Source organism: Mixophyes fleayi, chromosome 3 (assembly GCF_038048845.1).
Source record: "Mixophyes fleayi isolate aMixFle1 chromosome 3, aMixFle1.hap1, whole genome shotgun sequence".
Classification (NCBI taxonomy): Eukaryota; Metazoa; Chordata; class Amphibia; order Anura; family Limnodynastidae; genus Mixophyes; species Mixophyes fleayi.
Genome location: NC_134404.1, coordinates 320,855,708 through 320,880,491, shown reverse-complemented (window position 1 = coordinate 320,880,491; position 24,784 = coordinate 320,855,708). Strand labels below are relative to the sequence as shown.

The window sequence follows — 24,784 nt, the reverse complement described above, 5'->3', positions numbered from 1 at the left end:
CCAATCAGATTCTAGCTGTCATTTTGTAGAAGGTACTAAATAAATGAAAGCTAGAATCTGATTGGTTGCTATAGGCAACATCCCCACTTTTTCAAACCCGCAGCTTAGTAAATCTAGCCCCTAGTATCAGATGACAGCAGGTAAGTAAGCAGTGTATACTGTGGGAATAGTGGAGGGAAAGTCCGTAGAATACTTGGCAGTATAGGAAGATATTGGTAGCAGTAAGAGGGAGGTTATATTATTACTTCACGAGTCACTGAAGAGACCTCTCATTGAGTACTGTGTACAGTTCTGGGGGCTCTAACTACAAAAAGACATTCACAATGAATACAGAAACAGAGAATTCAGAGATGGGCAACTAAAATGGTGTGTGAGCTGTATTATATTAGGAAATACTAAGAGCTGAACATGTACAGGTTAGAGGGCACAGGTGATATAAAAGAAATTATAGTATTAATAAAGTTCTAATGAAATCTAAAAAGAACACACAACAACCAATCCCAGTCCAGAGCCGATGGATATATAGGTTTTTTTCTCTGTTGTCAAATTCTACATTTCTGTTTCAATATTGATGATACAGCCAGACTGACACTAGGTTCACGTGAGATCCTGGCCATAAAACAGCTACACATTGTGTCCTGAGGGAGAGAGGGACATCGGCATATTGACCCATAGCAGGAAATCTGCCCGAGACACAGATCTGAGTTACACGACTTTCAAAATTATTTCTTGTTGTTAAAGATAACCTAGCAAGGTTCTAAATCAGGGATAGAGCCGCACATTAGCCTTAAGCGCAGTATAAATACATTTAATCATATAAAGAGACACCTATCTGTAATAACATATCAGCAGCGTTTTGAACAAGGGCTACATGCTATATGTGACAGTAAAGCAGGAAGGAGCTGGGGGCCACAGGTGGAGGCTCGGAGGGCCACTTGTTGTCCATCACTGTTCTGAATCCATGACAATGTAACTTTGTATTTCGATTTTATAATAATTCTTAAACATCGTAGGATGAGGCCAACTAAACCCTAAAGTCAACTAATAGATTTTTACTGAAACCAGAAATGGTTAAATATATTTAACCCATAACATCCCCTGAACATCTTCAACACAGGAAGAAATATAAAAAAACATAATGCTGAGAAAACTGCAAATCATTTTACATTGTTACATGATTATACACCGCTTTATATTGCTCTGTGGTACCATTTTATATTTATGTCAACATTTTGTATTTATCAATTAATATTAGAACCAAATGAATTACATCAGTTTATATTGGAATGACAATATTTTAAGGCACACTGCAATAAAATGTTTATTCATTTTGTCTTTTTATTTGTTAATAAATATATGTCTCTGTTTAATTTTCAAGCAATAAAAATGAAGTTGTCTTTCTTTAGGATTTATTTAGGATCATCACGGGCAGATTTGACAAATTAACTCATTTTTTTATAAAAAATAAATAAATCAACTCAACCACAAAAAAATTGCCTTTGGACATGTATGTGGTAATCGTTCAACTCAACAAGAGGTTTCTAACAGATCTGCCAGACCACCTAAGTGTGTGTGCCGGACCTTACGTGTGTCGACTGTTGGTTTTAGATTAATAAGTTGCTTTATTCCATTTCAAGTCTGATATCGGAGTATTTAGTGGAATCAGAGATAGAACCAATAATTAGATTATCAGATAGTTTGTTCAGGAACAAACAGATCTCCCACCTTCACTTTATATTTATTGCTCCAATCCATCATATAACTGCTCTCAGGTTACATAGGCCTCACATACATGTAGTATTAGCGGTTTTCACCATACCTACTAACACTGCTATTAGCGTTGTGTAGGGTTCCGTTTTAGTCCACACCCTCCACCAGGGGTAAATGTATTGTGGAAGCCTACAGAGAGGTCCAAGTGCGCTCCAAACATGTGACAACCGTAGTAACAAACGCTAATGCACGCCAATGTGTTCCTGACCGGAGTTATAATACTGAGCCCCTATAGTTTGCAACAAAGTGGAAAGTGCCAGATTACTGAGCGCTAGGGAAAAGCAACGACAACAAAACAGATTGATCTCCAACAATACAACATTATAAATTTAGATTATCCACAAAAAAGCCTAAAACTATAAACTACTACTACAATCTAAATGTGAAATATATTTTTAATTATACATAATATGAATGATGGTGTTCAATATTTTAGCAGATACTATGTAACACTGATATTTAAAAAAAGAGATCATGAAGTGAACAATTAAACAGTCTTTTGGTTACAATTCAACAGTTAGGAATATTGAATTTTGTTTCAATGAAAATGTAAACTTTATACGGCATACATACGTGTGTGAGAGTGCACAGTCAACTCCATTCAGACAAGATAAAAAACAACACAAAAGAATAAGCACAAGTACTTTCGTTTTAACAATCACAGTGAATGTCTTCCTAAATGCGCTCTCCAGATGACTCTCTGTATAATTTATCCCAACTCTCTTCAACAATCAAGGGGCTGCAGTTGCATTTTTGCTAACATTTCACACAGCTAAAAACAAGTGGGGAAAAAACGCTATAGAACAAATAAAACTATAACACTAGTACCACCTAGTGGTCAAATAATAAACAACACAAAGGTTACAAAAAACAGATTTATTTATTTTTAACTATTAATATTTTTTTTATTATTTTTTTTTTATTTTTTTTTAAAGACCATCCACTTGTCTCAGGCAGATACACAGTTAATACTCTCCTCTGCACAAGAGACATATACATAGATGATTGGGGCAATAGATGCTGTTTATTTCCATCTATGTTCTGTCCGGCCCCTACCTGTGTAGGCTTCTCCAGGAGATATCTTTATAATGGGAGCTCTACCAAGAAACATCACAACTGTATGTACCTACAGGCTATTAGTAGCTATCCCTGTTGAGATCACATATTAACTCTCTCTTTCCCACTTGGGTCTTGTTTCATGTCTATATATTTTGCATACGTACCTGCAATAGCAAGACGTATATTACATAACGGTTATTGATTAACCATTGTCTATTTGTCTATACATTGATTAGTAGCAATTTTAATTGTATTTCAGTGCACTGATTTCATATGTACATCTGTTTATAAACATAATTTTTATTTTATTTATGTCCTTTCTTCTCTTGGTTACCTTATCTTGCACCCAGAATTGTTTTATATATTCACTTTATAATGGGAGTGTTTGCTATATTCAGTATATTTCAACTTTTCTGCACAGTGAAAATAATAGCTTGGTAAAAAGCCGGGAGTACAGCATGATTTGTTAGCTAAATCTTATTCTGAGACTGTATTCTCCTATAAAAGAACAACGATCAACAATGTTATTTTAAAATCTGCTGTGTAAACAAATATATTTTTGAATGTTGCAATCTTTTATATTAGAACAGCTTGCGCTGTTTTGAGCGCATTTAGTGTGTTGTTCTGATGGTTTTCATGGTCAGCAGCATAAACAGTGACAACTGCACTTAGAAAAAACAACATACTAAAGAAAAAGAATCATCATAACCAAAAAGCTGCATTCTTCAAAAAGGAAAATCAGGACACAAATAAGCTTCTCCTACAATCTGCCAAAACCCCACACAAACCCTATCCACATTATTGCATTACCAGGCTCTTTGGGAACGCAGCTGTCTGAATTTCAGCCCCACGGCTCTGATTCAGGGCTTATCGAAAGCAGGGCTGTCTTTCCACATGGGCACACTAGGCAACTGCCCAGGGCCCCACGGGCATGGGGGCCCCATAGGAAAGGCCCGGAAGAAGTTGGTTTTTTTTTAACTCCTTCACCATGGCCGACAGTGATCCGGCTCCCTCCCTTCTCCCCACCTCACTACCGCGCTCGCACTGAATGTAGGGCATGACGTCATCACACCTGACATTTTCTATGAAGAGCGCAGAGAGAGAAGCCGCGAAGGCGGCGAGTAAAGACAGAAGAAGAGAAGAATTCAGAAGAAACAAGGCAATAGAAAGGTGAGTGAAGGGGGAGTGTGAAACAGGGGAGATAGAAAGGGAAGAAAAAGCAGCTAATGTGGATGTAAGGGGCATATGGAGAGAGCTGATGGGCATGCAAGGGGCATTTAGTTAGGTTTGATGGCATGTGGAGTGGTGTGATGGGTAACTTGGCCATTTATCACTTTTTTTATTCCCACTTCAACAGTTTCCTCCTCAGCGATTGTGAAGTACTATGAACAGACTATATGTCGCCCTTTGAACGCTCCTCCGCTGGATAAAACAGTGAGGTAAGCATTGTACTGCATGTTTTTTAATGTTTAACCACTGATTTTGGTTGTGTAGGTTGGGGCCCCAGTGCACTGCTTTGCCCAGGGGCCCATAATACAGTTAAGATGGCCCTGATGGGAAGGTGGGTGAATTCTTCAGCAAATGTGGGTGTGGGAAGGGTGGATCAGGGTGAGGATTATTTTGACCCGATTGTACTCCTCTAAGTGTTGATACTGCCTTATCCCACACAATGGCTGCAGGATAAATGACATTTCTACTTTTAGACAAGTTATTTGAAATAAATACGACTTTGTGTCTGTGGGCTTTAGTGTGGAAGATGTGGTTAGGTCTGCTGTGTCCCTAGGACTGTAAGTACTTCGCCCTTTAATACAACCTCATTTGTGTGTTACGTTCTCTATGCAAGTAGGATTCAAGCACTTGTTGCTCCACACAGAGTGCAGGCAGCAGATGATGTCACGGGAGAGTGAAGGAACAGTTTAGTTCTGCTAAATTGATGCATACATGCTTACCGTGCTGGGGATGTCCTGTGTAAATTGACAATACCCCTTCTACAGTGCTGGGAGATGAAGTATATTACTGAAATCATTGTACACGGTGCAGTGATGTCACTGAGGGCTGAACTTCCACAACCAGCACGGGGACCTTTAAAAAAGAATCAGTTCTTGGGATATAATATATAAAATTATAAAATGTATTTCTGGGGATATAATAATGACACCTCCCAACATTCCCGATCTAGTCGAGAGAGTCCCGACCATCCCACGGATCAAGACTATAGTCCCGTCACCGGACAGTTGATAGATGTGCACTGAGCACCTTTCAGTAGGCGCATGGCTCCGAGAGGGTGTTTTTAGGGAAGTAGAAGGGGGTTGGGCAGGCACGCAACTGTTCCAAATTAAAAACTGCAAAAGTTGGGAGGTGTGTCTTAGACATAATTACTTTAACACAGATATTATTGAAAGGTGAAGTTATCATTAATCCAGACCAGTGACTTATTGATAAAATAAGTACAGTAAATTGTATCCTGTATATTTAGATCCTAACTTATGTCGCTGTGTCGTTGTTCTGAGACCAGAAAAGAGGTAGTTCCTAATATAAAGAACAACCAGACTTGATCCAACCCACAGGTTGTAACCTATAATTTACATTACTGGATGTGGCTTGCAGTTTGCTCACTCTATGGTGGCGAGATTCAGTGAAACAGATATAGAAACCTATCCTACTATTACTGATCATCTAAGTGCAGGAGGAGTCTGGGAAACTTGTCATTTCATTATAGAGCTGCAGTGGAAAAGACTGGGACTCTCCTGTTAAATAGGGACACATTAGATGAATGTGTTATATGCTGGAAAACTTACTGTAAAGTCAAATAAGAATATGTAACAATCCCATCCAACAGCTTGACGAAAATCTAAAACAGCAACAAAATGCTGCAGAAAGTATTCAGAAGACGTGACCGCACTTGTTTCTAACACCTGTCAGCGTCTACATATATGTCAGTGGTAATACAGTGTGACTATGTGTTCTATGACGGACGAAGCCGACATGCACTGGAGAGCTCGAATCACAAAACACCGAGCTGGATGTGTGCAGAGTAACTCGGCCTAGTGAAGGCATGACTACGTGTGCTGTACGTGTTGTGATGTCCAGTAACACGGCTTGCTGCGTCTCCTGTCCATTCATCTATAACCCATGCCCTGAGAACATCCTTACAAGGGGGGAGAACAATCAGTTATCTGTCTTTAGCTTGTCTGAAAATGATGACATTTTTCAGTAGGAAAAAGGTTCAAATGGCAGGTGTCAAAGACTTTTAGCTTCACACGTGATGCTAGGAGGCAGGAAAGACAACGCTAGCGTGTGCTCATGTCAGAGCCACACAGAGGTTGCAGTGAGACTGAACGTTTGAAAAGAGCAAACCTCACAGCCTGTTACATCAACCCAGTGCCAGACTCTGCGATCGGAGGAGGATTCGTCCTGGGGAGAAATATCCGTCCGCAGACACCGGTGAGAGGAGAGAAAAGCTAGTTTGACACCTCGCAGGCCTAAAGGTGACAGGTACCTGTGGGTGCTCCCACTTGGAGTATTGACAGGATGAAGAAGCCCTGTCAGGGTGAGTCAGGTGAGAAGACATTACTGGAAGCTGAAGTCTAATAAAACTTTCATCAGCCACAGAACAAGCCACTTTCCATAGTAATACGCTGCAGAATGAGGAGATCTGCTATATACCGGCTGATGTGCAATCTGAGTTCTGTGTGTGTTCTCAACTGTATGAAATAATCCAGCATTCATTAACATTAATGGCATACAATCTCCACTGAGTACAGCTGGAACCTGCCTTCACCAGCAGATAATATCAAACTTACATTACGCCGAACAATTACAAACCTTACCACCAATGATTGTCTTGTTAATTTACTTCTGGAGTAAAACAATGGTACTCCCACGAGTGAGAGATGTCTCAAACACCAGTTACTGCTCAGCACTGCAACTCCAGGATTATGGCAGGTTTTGTTTTTTTATAATAACGCGACCACAAGATGTCACTATTCTATTTAATGCCTATGTGTGAACCAATATTTCATTTTACTTCAATATTGAAGTTCTTGTTCGTTGTAACAAATGGAAATACTTAACGAAATAAGGTTCCCGTTATACAATGAAATGTTTCAATAAGCAGCAGTTAATATGCACGACACAAGATGCATTCAATACAAGACTGTATAGTCCCCATACTAATGGTTGTCAGATCAGCCACATAAAACCACCAGCCGTCTGGCTACATTGCAGTCTGTCCAGATAACTGCTTGCCTGGCAGTGACTGGAGGCATGCTGCATATATCCGAGGAACTGAAATGTAATCCCGCAGCATATTATCCCTGTGTCCTGTTACAATTAGCTGATCTGGTAGCCACACTGAAACCCCTGGAGATATGAAAGCTTTTAATACCTTATTTATAATGAATTGTCTACATAGATGAGTTCACCCCCCCCCCCCCCCCCCTCCCTCCCCAGCTGCCCCATGTTTGGTTATATACACACTGGTCACTGGTGACTAACGGAGGGATAAAAATTAAATTTTGACAATTCATTTCTGCCATTGTTTTTACTGTCGCTTTTTCACTTTTTTTTGCTCAAAATACCAGTAATATTGGACGGTTTGTTGTGGCAAATAGCACAATGTGCTTTACCAACCAGATATCACTCTGTGCTAGACATTAACATTAAGAATTTACTGTCATTAAAAAGTATTCAAATGCATATATACCATGCACAGCAAAGCCAACTGTATAACCTCATCCTATACGGCACCATGCCCAGCACAAACAGTCCCCTGCCCATTTCATACAGCTCTAAACGGAGCATGTCCGTCATACATAGTACAATGCACAGTGTAAGATCTCCATGTATGTATATCACTCGCATTACCACTGGTAAAGACAGGTGCCCAACACAAACAGGCCCATGCCATCCTAAAAGTCTCCTGCCCACTTCATATAGCTGTAAACAGAGCAGGCCCATCATACATAGTACAATGCACAGTATAAGATCTCCATGCATGTATATCACTCGCATTACCACTTGTAAAGACAGGTGCCCACCACAAACGGGCCCATGTCATCCTAACAGTCCATATACAGCTCCATGCCACTATAATAGTCCACGTATTCACCTCTGGCACTGTCACTCTGTTCTGGCACCAAATCCAGCAGTACTAATAAGTATATTTGCATAGTGAGCTCCGACTGCCTACAGATCACTAGAAGCGCACAACTCTCACATTGCACCATGAGGGGGCAGCATAGCAGTTAGAGCACCATCGCCAGGTCACCCTCACCTTCTGGTCTCGGTGCTACAGCTTTAGTGCCGCCTCTGGCTGTGACCGATAACAACATGGAAGTTGCTTCTTATGACTTTATTATTCAGGCTTTGTGTCTAAGTGTTTTAAGCAATGGTGGAAGTGTAACTGGTGGCAGAAAAACTGTAATGAGAATGTAAGTGAATGGAATGTGATAGCAATACAATGAAGCCAGTAGGAGAATTGGCGGTATGACATACCAACCACATACACCCCGACTTCCACCATTGCTTTTAAGAATAAAAATACTGTGAAGTCAATTTTACAGAAACACTAAAATAATTCACATAGGTGAATAAAATTGTGTTTCAGGCTAATGTGGTTTTTAGTAACAGCTACATGTAGAAAATGAACACAAACACTTTAGAACATCAGCTCTTCAGTGTCTGAAAACATCTCTCTCAACATTCCAAAATAGAACATGAAAAAACTGGGACATGTCCTGAGCGGATCAGGCCACGACCTTGATCCCTATAACCGTATCCTCACATGACCAGAGCCCAATCTAGGTCATGCCCCATTTACCTACAGTAACCGGGGACTGTCGGGGAACACTCTGAAATATAACTTTTATTTACTATCATCTGGCCAGAAAACATATATTTAGAACATAAATGCGGCCATTTCCATTGAAAGCTTGGATAGCCCCGCAGAACGGGAAGTCCTCTTGTAAGTGTAATGAAACCACACCGGAAGTCAGAGCTCTCATGTACAAAACAACAACTGTATTTAATCAGCTCTATAAAGGGACAACATATAACAATTTCTAAAACATATAAAACTATTAAGAGAAAAATGTATAAAATATCACAATTTATTCTTATCCTGTACACAGTTGTATTTCTATAGCTATTTCCAGCTGTTTAGGGACCTGGCGACTGGCCCCCATCCTGCTAGTTTATAATATTATATTTGTATATAGATAACACATATTAGGATATGTTTAGCTTTAATTTTAACTTTGCATATAACTGCTAATTTGCACTCTACTGAACATGAAACATTTCACAAGAAAGACCATGTATTCCTAACAGTGGCAGGCTGGGCAGGGGGTCCCATAGAGGGTACCTTGGGATGGGTTACTGGGCCATCTGCATTTTTTTCCCTTAAAATGTTCCTAAAAGGCTGCTGGGTCGAGTCTCGCCCACCGGGCAAAAATTTGACAGCCCTTCGATGACTCCTAATCTAAATAATATACCTGAAATCCATCAAGTGTTTATACTTCAAGAGATTTCCACTTTATTTAAGAAGTTTACTAAATGCCCTCCCTTCCCAGTAGTACTATTCCCAGCATATGCTGCACAATTATCTCTCACATATGTAGAGTCTTTAGTGTGATCAGTAAGTAAATAATCTAGGAGGAGATCAGGCCGCGAGGTGAGGCTCCTGCACACCAGACATCTCTCGGCCTGACTTAGCAGCTTAAGAAATAACGCCATGGAGAAGAAAGATGTATGCGACAATCCAACCGGCGTTTATTCTGGTCTCTAAACAGAGTATATCTAAATGCTTATAATAAGGAAAAGAAAACATAACGGTATAAAACGAAAAATCTTCAGACTTTAAGTCCCACAAGCATTCTAATGCCGAATCTGCGCTCTAGCCAGAATTTTAATACATTAAAAAAGATGGATTTAAAAGCACAAATCATCCATGTCACCAAAAACAGCAGCAATGTAACATCTACATAAACCATCCTCCAATATGTGTTCCCTTAGATTGTACGCTCCTCTGAGCAGGGCCATCTCTCCTCCTGTTTCCACCACTTCTAACTCTGCTCTCCAGCTACTTAGCCCTCCTCCTCGAGGGTCCTCCACCCCCTGTCCCGTCTCGCTCCCTCCTCCCCCCTCTGGGGGTCTCCCTGTCTTCCGCGCCCTCCTTCTTGGGCTCCGTCGTTTGCGGATCCTCCCTTTCCCTTCCCCCGCCTCCCTAGCTGTGCATTGAGCTTACTGAGTTACTGTGCTTACTGTTTACTGTACTGTGCTGTCTCCCATTGTATTGTAATTCGTTTGTCCCTGTACGGCGCTACGGACAACTTGTGGCGCCTTATAAATAAAAATTAATAATAATAATAAGAACAAGAAAGAAAATAATGTGGTCGAATGCATTGGAAGAGGTCTGGACTACCTGTGGCTCCCCAGGTACTGTAAAACTACATATCCCAGCATGCCCTGCTTGCGATTAACTGGCTATCAGCGGCAAAGTATGCTGGAACTTGTAGTTTCACAAACCCCTGGAGAGCCACCAGGCCTGCATTTGTGAATGCAACAAACTTTAGATGAAAAAGATTTTCAATTTCAAGGAGGCCCCTATTGAAACCATCTACATTACACTGTATTGAGGCTGAATGCAGGCATGTAAGTACAAATACTTAAATACAAAATTAACATATTATATACATTTAGGAAAGTGCCATCAGGGTGATGGGGGATTGCTATTTAAAGATACTGAGGAAAAACATGGAATTATACTTATATTATGTTCTTTTAACTGTCTATCTGCAGCATTTCTAGAGCTTTATTCATAAACAGTAAACCGCTCTGACAAGCAAGTCTGTAAAATTATAATTTGGCAAAACAATGTCCTATTTATTAGAACAGAAAAGTTGGAATGTGACATAACTAAGTCTATTCTTACCAATAGACGACATTCAGAGGTGCAAAGAATTGTCTCTGAATTAGGTCAGCAAAGTATCGCTCGGTTTCCCTGCATGCCGTTCCGTTACCGATAGCCACCGTGTGACAGCTGGAGGGGGAGAAGAGAAACAAAGTTATATTATATTCTCCTACTGAGGGGCAGGTACAGGATTTCTGAGCAAATGTTAAATTGTATAGTAATAAATAGAGCAACAAAAACTAAATGGAAACAGAGGAATTTTATGGCTGGGATTTCATTCAACATTTAAAAAAAATTAATGAAATACACCAAGTAATAGGTATCAGAGAAGTCAGAACCTAGGAAAGAGTAGCGCAATTCCTGGTCAAGTACCAGCTCTAAAGAAAACGATGAGACACATTAAATGGGAATAGAATAGGGAAATGTTTTCAATGGAGAAGAAAATGATCATGTTTATGACTGTTAAGTACGGTATGTTGGAGCTGAAAGAAGTTAATATGGTGCACACCAGTACCTTATTCTGTGTAGAATGCTGGGGGATACCTGTACCTTATTCTGTGTAGAATGCTGGGGGATACCTGTACCTTATTCTGTGTAGAATGCTGGGGGATACCTGTACCTTATTCTGTGTAGAATGCTGGGGGATACCTGTACCTTATTCTGTGTAGAATGCTGGGGGATACCTGTACCTTATTCTGTGTAGAATGCTGGGGGATACCTGTACCTTATTCTGTGTAGAATGCTGGGGGATACCTGTACCTTATTCTGTGTAGAATGCTGGGGGATACCTGTACCTTAATCTGAGTAGAATGCTGGGAGATGCCTGTACATTATTTTGTGTATAATGCTGGGGGATACCTGTACCTTATTCTGGGTGTAGAATGCTGGGGGATACCTGGACCTTATTCTGTGTAGAAAGCTGGAGGATACCAGTACCTTATTCTGGGTGTAGAATGCTGGGGGATACCTGTACCTTATTCTGTGTTTAATGCTGGGGGATACCTGCACCTAATTCTGTGTAGAATACTGGGGGATACCTGTACCTTATTCTGTGTATAATGGTGGGGGATACCTGTACCTTATTCTGTGTAGAATGCTGGGGGATACCTGCACCTTATTCTGGGTGTAGAATGCTGGGGGATACCTGTACCTTATTCTGGGTGTGGAATGCTGGGGGATACCTGTACCTTATTCTAGGTGTAGAATGCTGGGGGATACCTGTACCTTATTCTGGGTGTAGAATGCTGGGCGATACCTGTACCTTATTCTTGGTTTAGAATGCTGGGGGATACCTGTACCTTATTCTGGGTGTAGAATGCTGGGCGATACCTGTACCTTATTCTGGGTGTAGAATGCTGGGCGATACCTGTACCTTATTCTTGGTTTAGAATGCTGGGGCATACCTGTACCTTATTCTGGGTGTAGAATGCTGGGGGATACCTGTACCTTATTCTGGGTGTAGAATGCTGGGGGATACCTGTACCTTATTCTGGGTGTAGAATGCTGGGGCATACCTGTACCTTATTCTGTGTAGAATGCTGGGGGATACCTGCACCTTATTCTGTGTAGAATGCTGGGGGATACCTGCACCTTATTCTGTGTAGAGTGCAGATGGTTCTTAATGTGGTGCATACCTATATCTTATTTGCTACGATCTGCTGCTTCATGCCACATAAGACACAGATTCTGTAATAAATAGCTCACAATGCTGCAGTTTCATACGTGACACTGACAAGGTTTCACTCTTTTCTTTTTCTTCCCAAAAAATTATCATAAAAAACAGACTGAAGATGTTCTCACCATCATACGCAAGTAGCAATACAAACTAATTATCTCCATGATTCATTTTTAAACAAGTGAATCTACACTGACCTAGTTCTCACTACCGTATTCAGAAAACACAATTACCCACAAAACTACAGATCAATTCAATTAACATATAATTGATCAATTAGCCTCTCTCCAATCTTCCCTACAGCAACTTCAGTTTGATAGGTATTGCCCTGAAAACATGATAATGACCTCAGAATTAATTATTACTGTGCTATCTATCATGTATTGCCCAGAAAATTAACCTATTTTTAATTATCAGCCAGAAAATGTGCGAAGACGTCGCTTGTACTCGTCAGTGTCACTGCTGCAGCTGTCTGGTGCTTGGTGGGTAGAGATTAAGTATTACAGGGACTCTCCATGGAAATCTCAATTATACATTACATAACCATTTATTTATAGAGATTATTCCGGACGGAGATGGGTCAGGGCTACTACCACATTTTAATTTACTGGCTCGGATGTGCCTTCATGCAACAGTTACTAGATCGTTCCTATGTATTTATACCAGCAATCAGAAGTGTGCCTGTGGTATAAATACAGGGATATAAAGGAGAATAGAGAGATACATTAATTTGATGGATCTATTAGCAATGCATGGAGTGGTAAGTATAACTCAGATCTCCCATGCATTGATGCGGAACTAACATGATAAAGGCAATCCCTGTGATGTCCCACGATGATCCCGTAATGGCCGGAACTTTTAATGGTCGTAACATTTTTTAAAACTCCCCTGAGGGGGATCCTGCTGCTCAATCCCGCAATTTGCGGACTAAAACAGCAGTGGGTGGGCCTAGCATGAGGCGTCATAAATCCCTGTACCCACTCACTTCACTAGGATAGTGGGCAGGATGCGGGAGGTTGCGCTGCTATCCCGGGAGTCCTCCTAGACGTTCTTGAGTCTCCCGGGCATTCTGGGAAAGTATGCCATATGAGTTCATATGACAACAGGGAATTAGGCCCACACCCGCCGTAGATATACGCCCCAACAACCCCTGTTTTATCATGTTAGCACTTATTAGGCCGTTGAGAATACCTCTGCGTATGCTGCTGGAGTCCGTCCAAGCTCAACTATATTAGTATGACTGTGATCATTATCGAAAGTATAAAAGGTAAAGTTTAGCACACACAGTGCAGGGCACAGTAACAGTCTCTGCTGATATCGTGAAATCATTCTATGAAAGTGAAATAACAAGAACCGACAAATAAAATGATCTTACCTGAAATGCAGCAACAGTCGTTTTATTTTCTCTGCTTCGTGCATCCCGCGCCCATGTCCCATGTGCAAATAAACAACATCCGTGGTGAGGATCTGATCTAGGGAACACAAATGCACATGACTGACAACTGTACACAAATAAGAATGTCTATATGCACTGCCCTGACAAAAATATTTGCAGGCTCATCGTTTTGCTCAGGGAAACACTGTTTCCCTTCTCTCCTCAGCTGTGTGCTCACCCTATGTTCCCTCTGGCGTCTACTCTGGAAATTTGGCTTTGAGAAGCCACATTAATTTCAATACAAATCTTCAATCTGAGTCCTTCATTGTTCCGTTTCTTCTCAGGAAAGGACAAAGGGAATAGACAGAAGCAAAGGTGCGAGAGCCAAAAGTGGACTCTGACAAACAAAGCAGAAACACTGATGATTACATAATAAAACAGAGCCAGGATGGGACGGGAAGTCTGTACACTCAGACTAAAGGAAAGCAATTCCAATGGGACTCATGAAGAATTTAAGTTAAAGCCACAGCAGAGTAAAATCATTTAGTTAATTTGACACTAGAGCATCCGGGCTCCAGCCTGAGGCACTGTGCCCCCCTCTCCTCACTGTCCCCTCAGAATACCCCTCCTACAGCTTTTTTACCTTTGTGGAACAAGCAGGTGGGGTGAGAGGGGTGGTGGGGTGAGAGGGGTGGTGGGGCGAGAGGGGTGGTGGGGTGAGAGGGGTGGTGGGGCGAGAGGGGTGGTGAGGGAGGGGTTCACACTCCCAGCCTCTGACATTTAAATTTAGTTTTAATTAAATCCATGATGCAGAAGGAGCCTAATGCAGGGGTGCCATGGATAAGAAAATCACCAAATGAGTGGCATGATACCACCCGTGTTTAAGGCGCCCCCTGAAATGTTGGCGCTCTATGGGAGCGCAAGACCCAGAGAGACACTATACAGAAGGAAATTTGTATTAAGATAGGTGACCTAGATATCTATTCCATTGGAAATGTGATCTGCAAGCATCTACTTGCCCAGAGCGGATATCAGTACATCACCTCTGCTGTCAAGGGTGTATATGCCATTCGTCAATGAGTACAATGATAATGGGAACACTCACTGGTGGGTGAAATGATGGCCAGCTTACAGCCGTGCTTATATCCAGGATCCACACCCATTATAGTTCGTCCTCTAACCGGGCTCGCGAGGAGCAACTGACGCAAGTTTCGCCCAAACATCATAATAGACTCTTTCTCGGCTTCTGAAGTTAGTTTTGACCTGTCAGAATACAAAATAAAAACAAGCAGTTTAAGACATTTTGTTTAAAGCTGAAGATCACCCCATTGATAAAGCGTAACAATCCATCATAGTAACAAAGTCTTATAACTGATGCCCTAGCAGGTTTATTCACAGCATATTGGCATAATAGAATGCCGTGGCAACAACATTATGTCATGAGCAGATGGGAACGCTTAAAGAATAGGCATCATTGATGATCAATGTGACTGCATGCAGGGTGTTCATGTGGGGGTTTCACAGGAGAAGGAGTGCGGCTACACACTACATCATCATCATCAGCAGCTATTTATATAGCGCTACTAATTCCACAGCGCTGTACAGAGAACTCACATCAGTCCCTGCCCCATTGGAGCTTACAGTCTATATTCCCTAACACACACACACAGACAGACTAGGGTCAATTTGATAGCAGCCATTTAACCTACTAGTATGTTTTTGGAATGTGGGAGGAAACCGGAGCACCCGGAGGAAACTCACGCAAACACGGGGAGAACATACAAACTCCACACAGATAATGCTATGGTCCGGAAAGAAACTCATGACCCCAATGCTGTGAGGCAAAAGTGCTAACCACTAAGCCCCCGAGCTGCCCAAACACTACAGCTTTTTCACACGATTGTCGTGGCAATCACGTGATAAACAACCGTTAGGTCTGATATCACATTGTACACACTGCCACAATCATGTTTTAGCGTTTTAAAGCCCAGCGTTTCATCTGATTCAATTTTATAAACGGACTAAAAATCTCTATAAACAATGGAACGATGTCGGGCAAATTCTGCAGTGTGTACGCACTCGCCCCCAGCAGTGAAGGCAGACCTCCATAGAGTTTACAGAGTCACAATCTTTTCAGCCGATGGTTATGACAGATGTAGAGCAAGGATTTGAAGGTAAATTTTATAAAACGTGTATAGTGTGTAGACATGAACCGGCATGCTGATCAGGACTTTCAGTTGTTGGCAAAATCGTTAACAATAATGCATCGTGTGGTGTGTACCCAGCCTAACTGTAATGACAGAGGCTGCTGGTGAGCCTGGTTCTAATATCCAGTCCCTGCTTTTTGTGACTTTGAACAAGTCACTTTGTCTCCCAATTTGCTGGGCAACGAAATACTGGACTGTAAACTTGCTTGGGAAGTGAAACTAACTCTTCCAGAAACAACTATATGTACAGCACAGCATATTAACTGTATGTTCTATACAAAAATAAGTATATGGCATAGTGTACTGTAAATGATAAAGAGACTAAAAGTTACAGAGGACTTCTGTGACCATATACAAGAGAATGTAGGCAGACCGCTTTTATACAGACTCAGAAGCCCCTACTGCTATTTAAGGAGTGCATTATTTCTAATAATAAACCGTGATGACATCACACAGGTGACGGATCTCTGAGCTGACTTCCTATATCCTTAATATTATACAGTAGGGAGTGTCTTCTTCCCTGTCCTACAGAAATGTTCTTATTGAACACTAAAGATTAAATCAGAACTCTTCATTTATACATCATCACTTTTGCACTATAATAATAATTATTACAAAATGGACCATAGACCAGCACGAACCAACATTTTGCAATCTGTTTAAACGGAACAAACATAACCTTCAGTAAATCCACCGATGTTAAACAAACTTAGGAAAACTGAAGACTGACTGTGTTCTCTGGGGGAGGATGACTCTACCGTCTGCTGTACAGAGAATACATTAATTTACTGAATCCTACATGATCTTATGCATCTTTATATTAAATACTTTGCTATTCCTTCCAGGCTCTCTTCTGTGTTTTCAGCCGTCTCTTATACAATCAGAGAGAGTCGTATTGTTGCCCTTGGATATGTCACAAGGCTGTTCTCTGCACAGAATGTACACAATATAACAGAGATGTGTTGTATACAAGGTTAGGTACACACTGGAGCATTTTCGTCCAAACATCGTACAAAACCGCCGACATATGACAATTTGTTGAGATGTCGGCTTAGTGTATATAAATACACAATGGTCAAAGTCGCTCTAAATTGACGATTGTTGGTTCATTTGATGGGTCGTACTGTTTAATAATCTCGTTCCAATCACCTTATGATCATGTACTGTGTATAGATTTCTGATCGATCCACGACCAACTGCCAATAGTTCCTCGAGCTGCGACTCATTTGGGGGTGTGTGAATGTAAATTGCTAAGGCCTGTACGTCTCCCACATGGTGCGGTGTCCGCACATCAGTCAATAGGTAATTAGATGAACATATTGAACATCAATGAACATGCTCGGCCCATTTTTTCAAATTCTTGGGGATATCGCTACAGAGACCACGTATGTCGCTTCAGTGTGTACGAAAACCAAATCTTTTAACACGGCAATATGGCTGTTAAAAGTCGTTGCCCGGCCGGTCGGTCTTTCGTTAATCGTTTAAAATGTGTCTAGTGTGTAGGTATGAATCGCCCGAGCGATCGGACCTTCAGTCGTTAGTAATATCGTTGTAGAAAACACGTTGGTCGAAAAATTCTTCATTATGTACCTAGCCCAAGGGTGAGGAAAGTAAAGAGATCTGCTCGGTGATCTACGTAAAGAGATCTGCTCGGTGATCTGAGTAAAGAGATCTGCTCGGTGATCTACGTAAAGAGATCTGCTCGGTGATCTACGTAAAGAGATCCGCTCTGTGATCTACGTAAAGAGATCCGCTCGGTGATCTACGTAAAGAGATCCGCTCGGTGATCTACGTAAAGAGATCTGCTCGGTAATCTACGTAAAGAGATCTGCTCGGTGATCTACGTAAAGAGATCTGCTCGGTGATCTACGTAAAGAGATCTGCTCCGTGATCTACGTAAAGAGATCTGCTCCGTGATCTACGTAAAGAGATCTGCTCGGTGATCTACGTAAATGGCAACAACGCACAGGAGGAAGCTAGAAAAGTACAGTAAATTGCATAAAGGGACTTCTCTAGGAGAAAACCCCCTTCATACATTGATGTCCCTTCAATATTTCTCTTCTGTTTTAGTATTTAAGTCTGCAGCGTTCATAGCTGCAAATTGCACATTAACATTTTATCCGTATACTAAAAAAAAATTCTGCCTGTATCCTGTAACAGCATTATTGACACAGCAAAGGACACTAATATGGCAAGATCTGACGGATTGAAAGCCAAGCTATTTCAGTGTAAACTTCATGATCTTATCTACCTAAAAATCCTACAAAAACAAGTTGCCAAGTGCCAAGTTCAACAAGCTCAGATTTTCAGACGTGAAAGACAATATGAATCTTAGAAGGCGGGGTGAAGAAATGTAATGAAATAACAGGCCCTGGGCTCGGTCAGTAATTCCACAAATCTATGTGAATATTTCCCCACCTGTCACTAGATAATAAACTATTGTGCTGGCACCGGGAGCCTTGGATGGCGTGTCCCGGTACTGTATGCTCACAGTGCGCTCTTAAATCACAGCAGGGCTAAATTTTATGGGGTAAGGAAATGTTCTGCTTTTAAACAGGAATATTTGGTTCTGTACATCTGGACGGAGCAAATATATGAAGTATTTGGCAATGAGGCTTTTAATCTGGGTGGCGTTCGCTACAACATCTTTTTGATGGCTGGGAATGAGTAGCTGATGATAAACAACATTTGGTGCAGAAACAATTTATACCGTATTTACGCTACTGGATATATTTCTATCACAGACGACATTTTAATTATTTCAGCCTTTTGAAAAGGCTGTAACGTTCTTGTTAATCATCCAAAAGCATTGTGTAATGATTATATAGCACGCCTTAAATATATTTGAGAACTGTAGAATTACTTTCACTTGGAACTTCGAAAAAGTTTGGCATTTGTTATGTAACTATAATAGCAAATAAAAGTAATTGGGGTTAATCGCAAACACTAAAATATAAAACAAACCAATGTGAATAGGCGTTGTATAATATTCCCAATTCCTATGTTAGAATTCAAAGGGGGAGTTTGGACAACTCCCCAGAATTACAATATGGCACCTGATCCCCAACAATGCAGACAAAAGGCAGACCCTACTCTTCCAATAGGTTACCTGAGGTCCGATGGTGCAGTGAGATCATAGTAACAGAAGAGGGAGTATGCTCCGGGGTGTTGAGTGCAATGGGAAAGGACAGGACAGGTTCCCTCTTCTGGCACCGTGAGCTGATAGTGGGATGGGATCACACAGCCCACAAAGCCCTTTTTACCTTTGCATTCTGGCTGAACCAATATACAATATGTAGCACTTAACCTCATATATCAAGCTCCCACTGTCCCACAGACTGTAAGCTTGCGGGCAGGGTTCTCTTACCTCTCTGTGTGCCTGTATTACCCAGTATAGTTTTATTACTGTGTTTGCCCCCAATTGTAAAGCGCTACGAATTTGCTGCTGCTATACAAATAAATGCTGACAATGATTGGCTTCCAGCACTTCACGGGGTAGGAGCAATACTGGGGTTTTGTCCAAAAGTGGACTTTCCCTTTAAATGAGAATTAAAACCAAGAATATAAGAAAAGGAAAGTTTCAGTCTCGCCCATATCTCTCAGACAAATGTCAAAAGCATGAAAATGGGCTTTATTGAACTGTAGATATTGATGTCGTTTATTTATCTAATGAATAAACACATAAAACAATGCAGATTACAAGACATTATGGGCCAGATTCATTTATTTCCCCATCAAATACATTTATCCGGATGTTCTCAACACGTGCTGTACATAGAATTAATTTTACAGCTGCTCCTAACTGCACACGTTTGACTATCCTACCTACGTGTCCGTCACTATCAATCGGCACCTCCCCTGTAGCTGGTGTAAATGACACTGCCAAAGAACACAAACCTTAGAGATGCCCAGAGCTTGAATTGGCTGCTTGCGCGTGTAATCAACCCTCAGCCCACCCTTACTGAACGTTGAGTACGTGCATACGGCCTTTCCCCTCCCCATTCCGCCCTTCAAATCGTAGGCAGTCATTTACGTGCAAAGGTGAATTGCATGTAGTTGCGTTCTTTGGTGCAAATTTTGTTTTCTTGCATGCATAAAGCGAAAGTACGCCAAACATATATTCCCTCATACAGTCAATGCACGTACATGCTTTCCTTGTTCTACGGATTTACATACCGGTACTCTCTGCAGAGAAGAGGATAAATTAAGCGCTTGTAGGAATCTTCTACAGAATTATGCAGTATTTGCATTAGCTCCGGTCTTGCAAACTGCTTTGGTCTCCACCTTCAAAAAACGGGAATAATTGAAAGTCAATAACTGTCACGGTGTAACATTGTCTAAGAGTAGATTATTACATAAAGTAAGCGACACTGTCTATAATTTGAGGAATAATGTAACAAAGAGAAAATGTCTAGAAGTATAATAGTAATCAACTTGATGTTGGCATAAATTACATGTATTGTCATGCCTAGTACACTGCACGAATATAAAGATTGACTTATCATAAGGTGACATTTCCAACTCAAGTTATAGGACCGCAAAGCCGAAAATGCAAGGTCAGCGGCAGCAGCTATTTATACAGAGCAATATAATAACAAAAAAAATCTAAGTTACTTTCACAAATCTATGCAACTTCCAGGAACGTATCCCAACTAAAGATATTTTAGACTAGGGCTTGGTTATATGGGAGACATATGCGTCAGACTTCCTGTCCATGGGTCTAATTTCATTAAGGATCTTAACTTGAGAAACTTCTTATTTCAGTCTCCTGGACAAAACCATGTTACAATGCAAGGGGTGCAAATTAGTATTCTGTTTTGCACATAAGCTAAATACTGGCTGTTTTTTCATGTAACACACAAATACTTGATAGCTTATTTGTACACTGAAATTTAAAGTTGATATTTGTGTGCTACATGAAAAAACAGTCAGTATTTAACTTATGTGCAAAACAGAATACTAATTTGCACCCCTTGCATTGTAACATGGTTTTGTCCAGGAGACTGAAATAAGAAGTTTCTCAAGTTAAGATCCTTAATGAATCAGGCCCCATAACCCTAATTTAGGGTGTTCCAGGGCAGCTCAAGCCCCAGATGGCTGAGCCATGAGAACAGTAGTTTGCAGATAGATAACTATGTTACATACATCTGTCAAACATTCTCACGGTATGGGAACAGCAAGACATACGCCTGTCATTGCCACAAGATTCTTTTTTTATATTTGATCAGTGCATATCTCGGTCTTGTTGGTCACATTGATGCAGAATGGAACCTAGAAGCAGCTGGTCTCTCCGGAACTCACAGAGCGCCGCATAGAACAAGCTTTCAAAGTTTCCACATTTATAGATGTGTAATAAATATTTCTCCCCCCATTTAAAAAAAATAACAAAAAAAAAAAGTAACATTTACTCCCATGAATAGACCATCGGAGGCATCCATGAGAACGGGTGGTCAGAACAAGGTGCCGTAGAGCCTACTAGAAAGATGACTGCTAGAATCTGACTGGCTGCTGTGGATTACGCCACCGTTTATATTAACCCAGTTATCACAAATGTGACATTTCCAATTCTTAAATTGTTACCATATTAGAGCTGTAAGAGGGATAGAGCTCATTGGAAGAGCATGTCTAAGTCACCTGTGTGTAGTACGATGATGAAGCTGGAATGGAGAAGGGCAGATGGTGCCAAAAATGGAGTATAATTTATGGGCAGAAAAAGAGCATAGTGTAAGGCGTGACTAACGCTCCGTTATAGCATGATAAAATATCACGCCTTCAGTTCCATGTACTCCAATCATTCGGCAATCACTGTGACTGTGGGCAAAATAAGGGCACAAAGTCTTTTCGAGAATCTATTCCCCATCTTTCACAGATAACAGCGGAGAGACGTAAACTTCTAAGGCTCCATCATTTAAAAAACTAACAAACAAAAAAAACGCGTGAATAAAACATTGTCTTGGACACCATAGGACTGATTCATTAAGGAACTTAAATTAATAAGTTTCTTATTTCAGTCTCCTGGACAAAACCATGTTACAATGCAAGGGGTGAAAATTAGTTTTCTGTTTTGCACATAAGTTACTGTTTTTTTTCATGTAGCACACAAATACTTGATAGCTTTGTACACTGAAATTTAAAGTTAATATTTGTGTGCTACATGAAAAAAAACAGTAACTTATGTGCAAAACAGAAAACTAATTTTCACCCCTTGCATTGTAACATGGTTTTGTCCAGGAGACTTAAATAAGAAGTTTCTTAAGTTAAGATCCTTAATGAATCCGGCCCCATATCACCATAAATATAGCTGTTCTCTACACAACAGTATAAATAGGAGATTTCAATTATTTAAACGTCGGCAAGCTGCTGAGAATTGTCTTCTCTCAGATCCCAACGCCACAGAACACATGGAGCCGAATCAGTCAAAAGGCTTCAATAAAACAGGAACAAGGGCTTTTCCATCTAACAAATAGTATTGGCGCAAATCTCAGTATAATGTGCTAGGACATGGAAGAGGCTTGTCAGTCCGAGCTGAATAAAAAGGGATTCTAGTAGAATGTATACAGACCTTTCATTCACACACCACCTACTGAATGCATCCTTCGCCCTGTCAGGAACGCTGACCTTTACTGTCAAGACTTTCAGATTTTCCCCACGGTTAATGGCCAGAATCTGAGCACAAACATAAATGGCAAAGACAGATGACACATGAGTACCCAAAAGGTAAACTTATCAAGTCAACATCCATGTAAGTACTTTATGACATTCTGCAGGAGCAAGCTCCCATTGCATTCAGGCTCATTAAACATAATAATAATAATAATAATAATAATAATGCCACTATTAACACTAATATTAATATTCATAACCATAGAGAAACAGTTAGAAAGAAATAACGTTTTAACTCGTCGTCTACACAAGATCAATACAGTATAAAAATATATTACTGCACAAACACGTTTACACCATCATATATCATAGAGACCGTCACAGAAATACATGTACATTGCGATTATAACCTACATTGTGCTGCCTATTAATATATTAGTCATATAATGGAATCAGTCGTAGCTTCCAAATGTCATATTCATTACATACTTTAACAAGAACGTACATCATTTACAGAAGCAGTAATGTGATTAAAAGAAAGTACATCATTAAGAAACAGAATTGGTTTTGAAGCGGATTCACAAACATAATTTGGGTCATGACTCAAAAAGGTTAAATATTCTTGCTCTATATTAGCAACAAGAAGAACGCAACACAAATTTTATACATATGAAATAGAAATTGTAGCATGTTGCCGTCGAGTCGCTGAACATACAAGTTAACATAGATTTTTTATTTACATTTTTGTGGTTTACAGTCCCCATGGAATACATTTATTAGCTACGTACAATGACGGCTCAATAACAGAATTCATATATTAAAATAGAAGTAGAATATATTCTGACATTTCCTTATGTAAACAAATCTCTACCTATGTAAAATAAACTAACTGGCAGCTCTCATGAGTCCAGTCTGAACATATGAGGTCATCAAACGTTTCAAACATGCCTATCAATACGATAGCACCACAAAAACAACCCAATTAAGGTTTCTATTTATAAAATATATAAAAAGTAAAAGTAAAATAAATAAATCAAAGTCTAAAAAAGTACTTGTATACTGAATATGTAAAATATGAGAAAACAATTCTTAATTTACGGAAAGCTTGACTTACGTGGCTCTTGAAAAAAATTGGTTCAGAATATTTATAATCGAAAAAATGTGGAAGCGACTTTTTAATTTGTAAAATGTACTTCTGGGGGTATATTTACTAAACTGCGGGTTTGAAAAAGTGGAGATGTTGCCTATAGCAACCAAATCAGATCCTAGCTGACCTTTTTGTAGAACGTACTAAATAAATGACAACTAGAATCTGGTTGCTATAGGCAACATCTCCACTTTTTCAAACCCGCAGTTTAGTAAATATACCCCCAGGTCTGTACATTAAAAAGGAGTCAAAAATGAATAAAAGCTATGAAGTGCTTTTCAGTGGCAAGTTGATATGCGAGGTTACATTTCAGTGCAAGATATATGATTGGGATTTAATAAAACATTCCTGTGTTTGTAAAAATGTTACCGACCCCCGGGATTGAAATGTTAAGGGTTAATCATCCCTCTCCGCAGCCAATGTGTTTTACTTCTCAAGTGTTCATCTCCAGCTACATAGTATACATTTTCCTGCAGCATTCCAGTGTAAGAAACAGGCAGTATCATTTCTTGTAAATAGTGTTTTATTGAACATTCTAGGCAATAGAAAGAGGGGCGAGGGAGGACACAATGGCCGTAGCATTTTTTAATGGGCTGCCACATGGTAAGTTTATTGCCAATAATAACGGTTTATATTTCCTGTATATCATAGGAGACTCTTGTTGGTGATGCAAAATCCTGAGAGAGGGGAGGGAGAGTCCTCCAATTTAGTTATTAATATGCCTCTGATATTGCCTCGGTTATAAAAGACTGGAGGTGGGATACCCAAACATCATCATCATCATTTATTTATATAGCGCCAACATATTCCGCAGCGCTTTACAATTGGGGACAAACATAGTAAATTAATAAACAAACTGGGTAAAACAGACAGAAGAAGGAAACTCTACATAGTCCCTAAATGTAATATATATATATATATATATATATATATATATCATATAAAATATACTATAAATGTATTTTATTCCAACCATCTTATATTCCCTGTTTTTAAATTTCTTCCTGCATGTAGATATTGAAGTCATGGTTCTCTC

The 24,784-nt window shown here is 40.2% G+C and overlaps 1 protein-coding gene across 1 annotated transcript in view; it reads right to left on the bottom strand.

Moving 5' to 3' along the window:
• Positions 1 to 24,784, bottom strand: part of SRBD1 (S1 RNA binding domain 1) — a 137,028-nt gene that overhangs the window by 84,957 nt on the left and 27,287 nt on the right. Inside the window, exons 12-16 of the mRNA XM_075204128.1 lie at positions 22,561 to 22,664; positions 20,175 to 20,282; positions 14,897 to 15,054; positions 13,792 to 13,888; positions 10,763 to 10,870 (exon numbers count right to left, since the gene is read on the bottom strand). Coding sequence (XP_075060229.1) covers positions 10,763 to 10,870; positions 13,792 to 13,888; positions 14,897 to 15,054; positions 20,175 to 20,282; positions 22,561 to 22,664 — 575 coding nt within the window. The remainder of the gene's footprint in view (positions 1 to 10,762; positions 10,871 to 13,791; positions 13,889 to 14,896; positions 15,055 to 20,174; positions 20,283 to 22,560; positions 22,665 to 24,784) is intronic.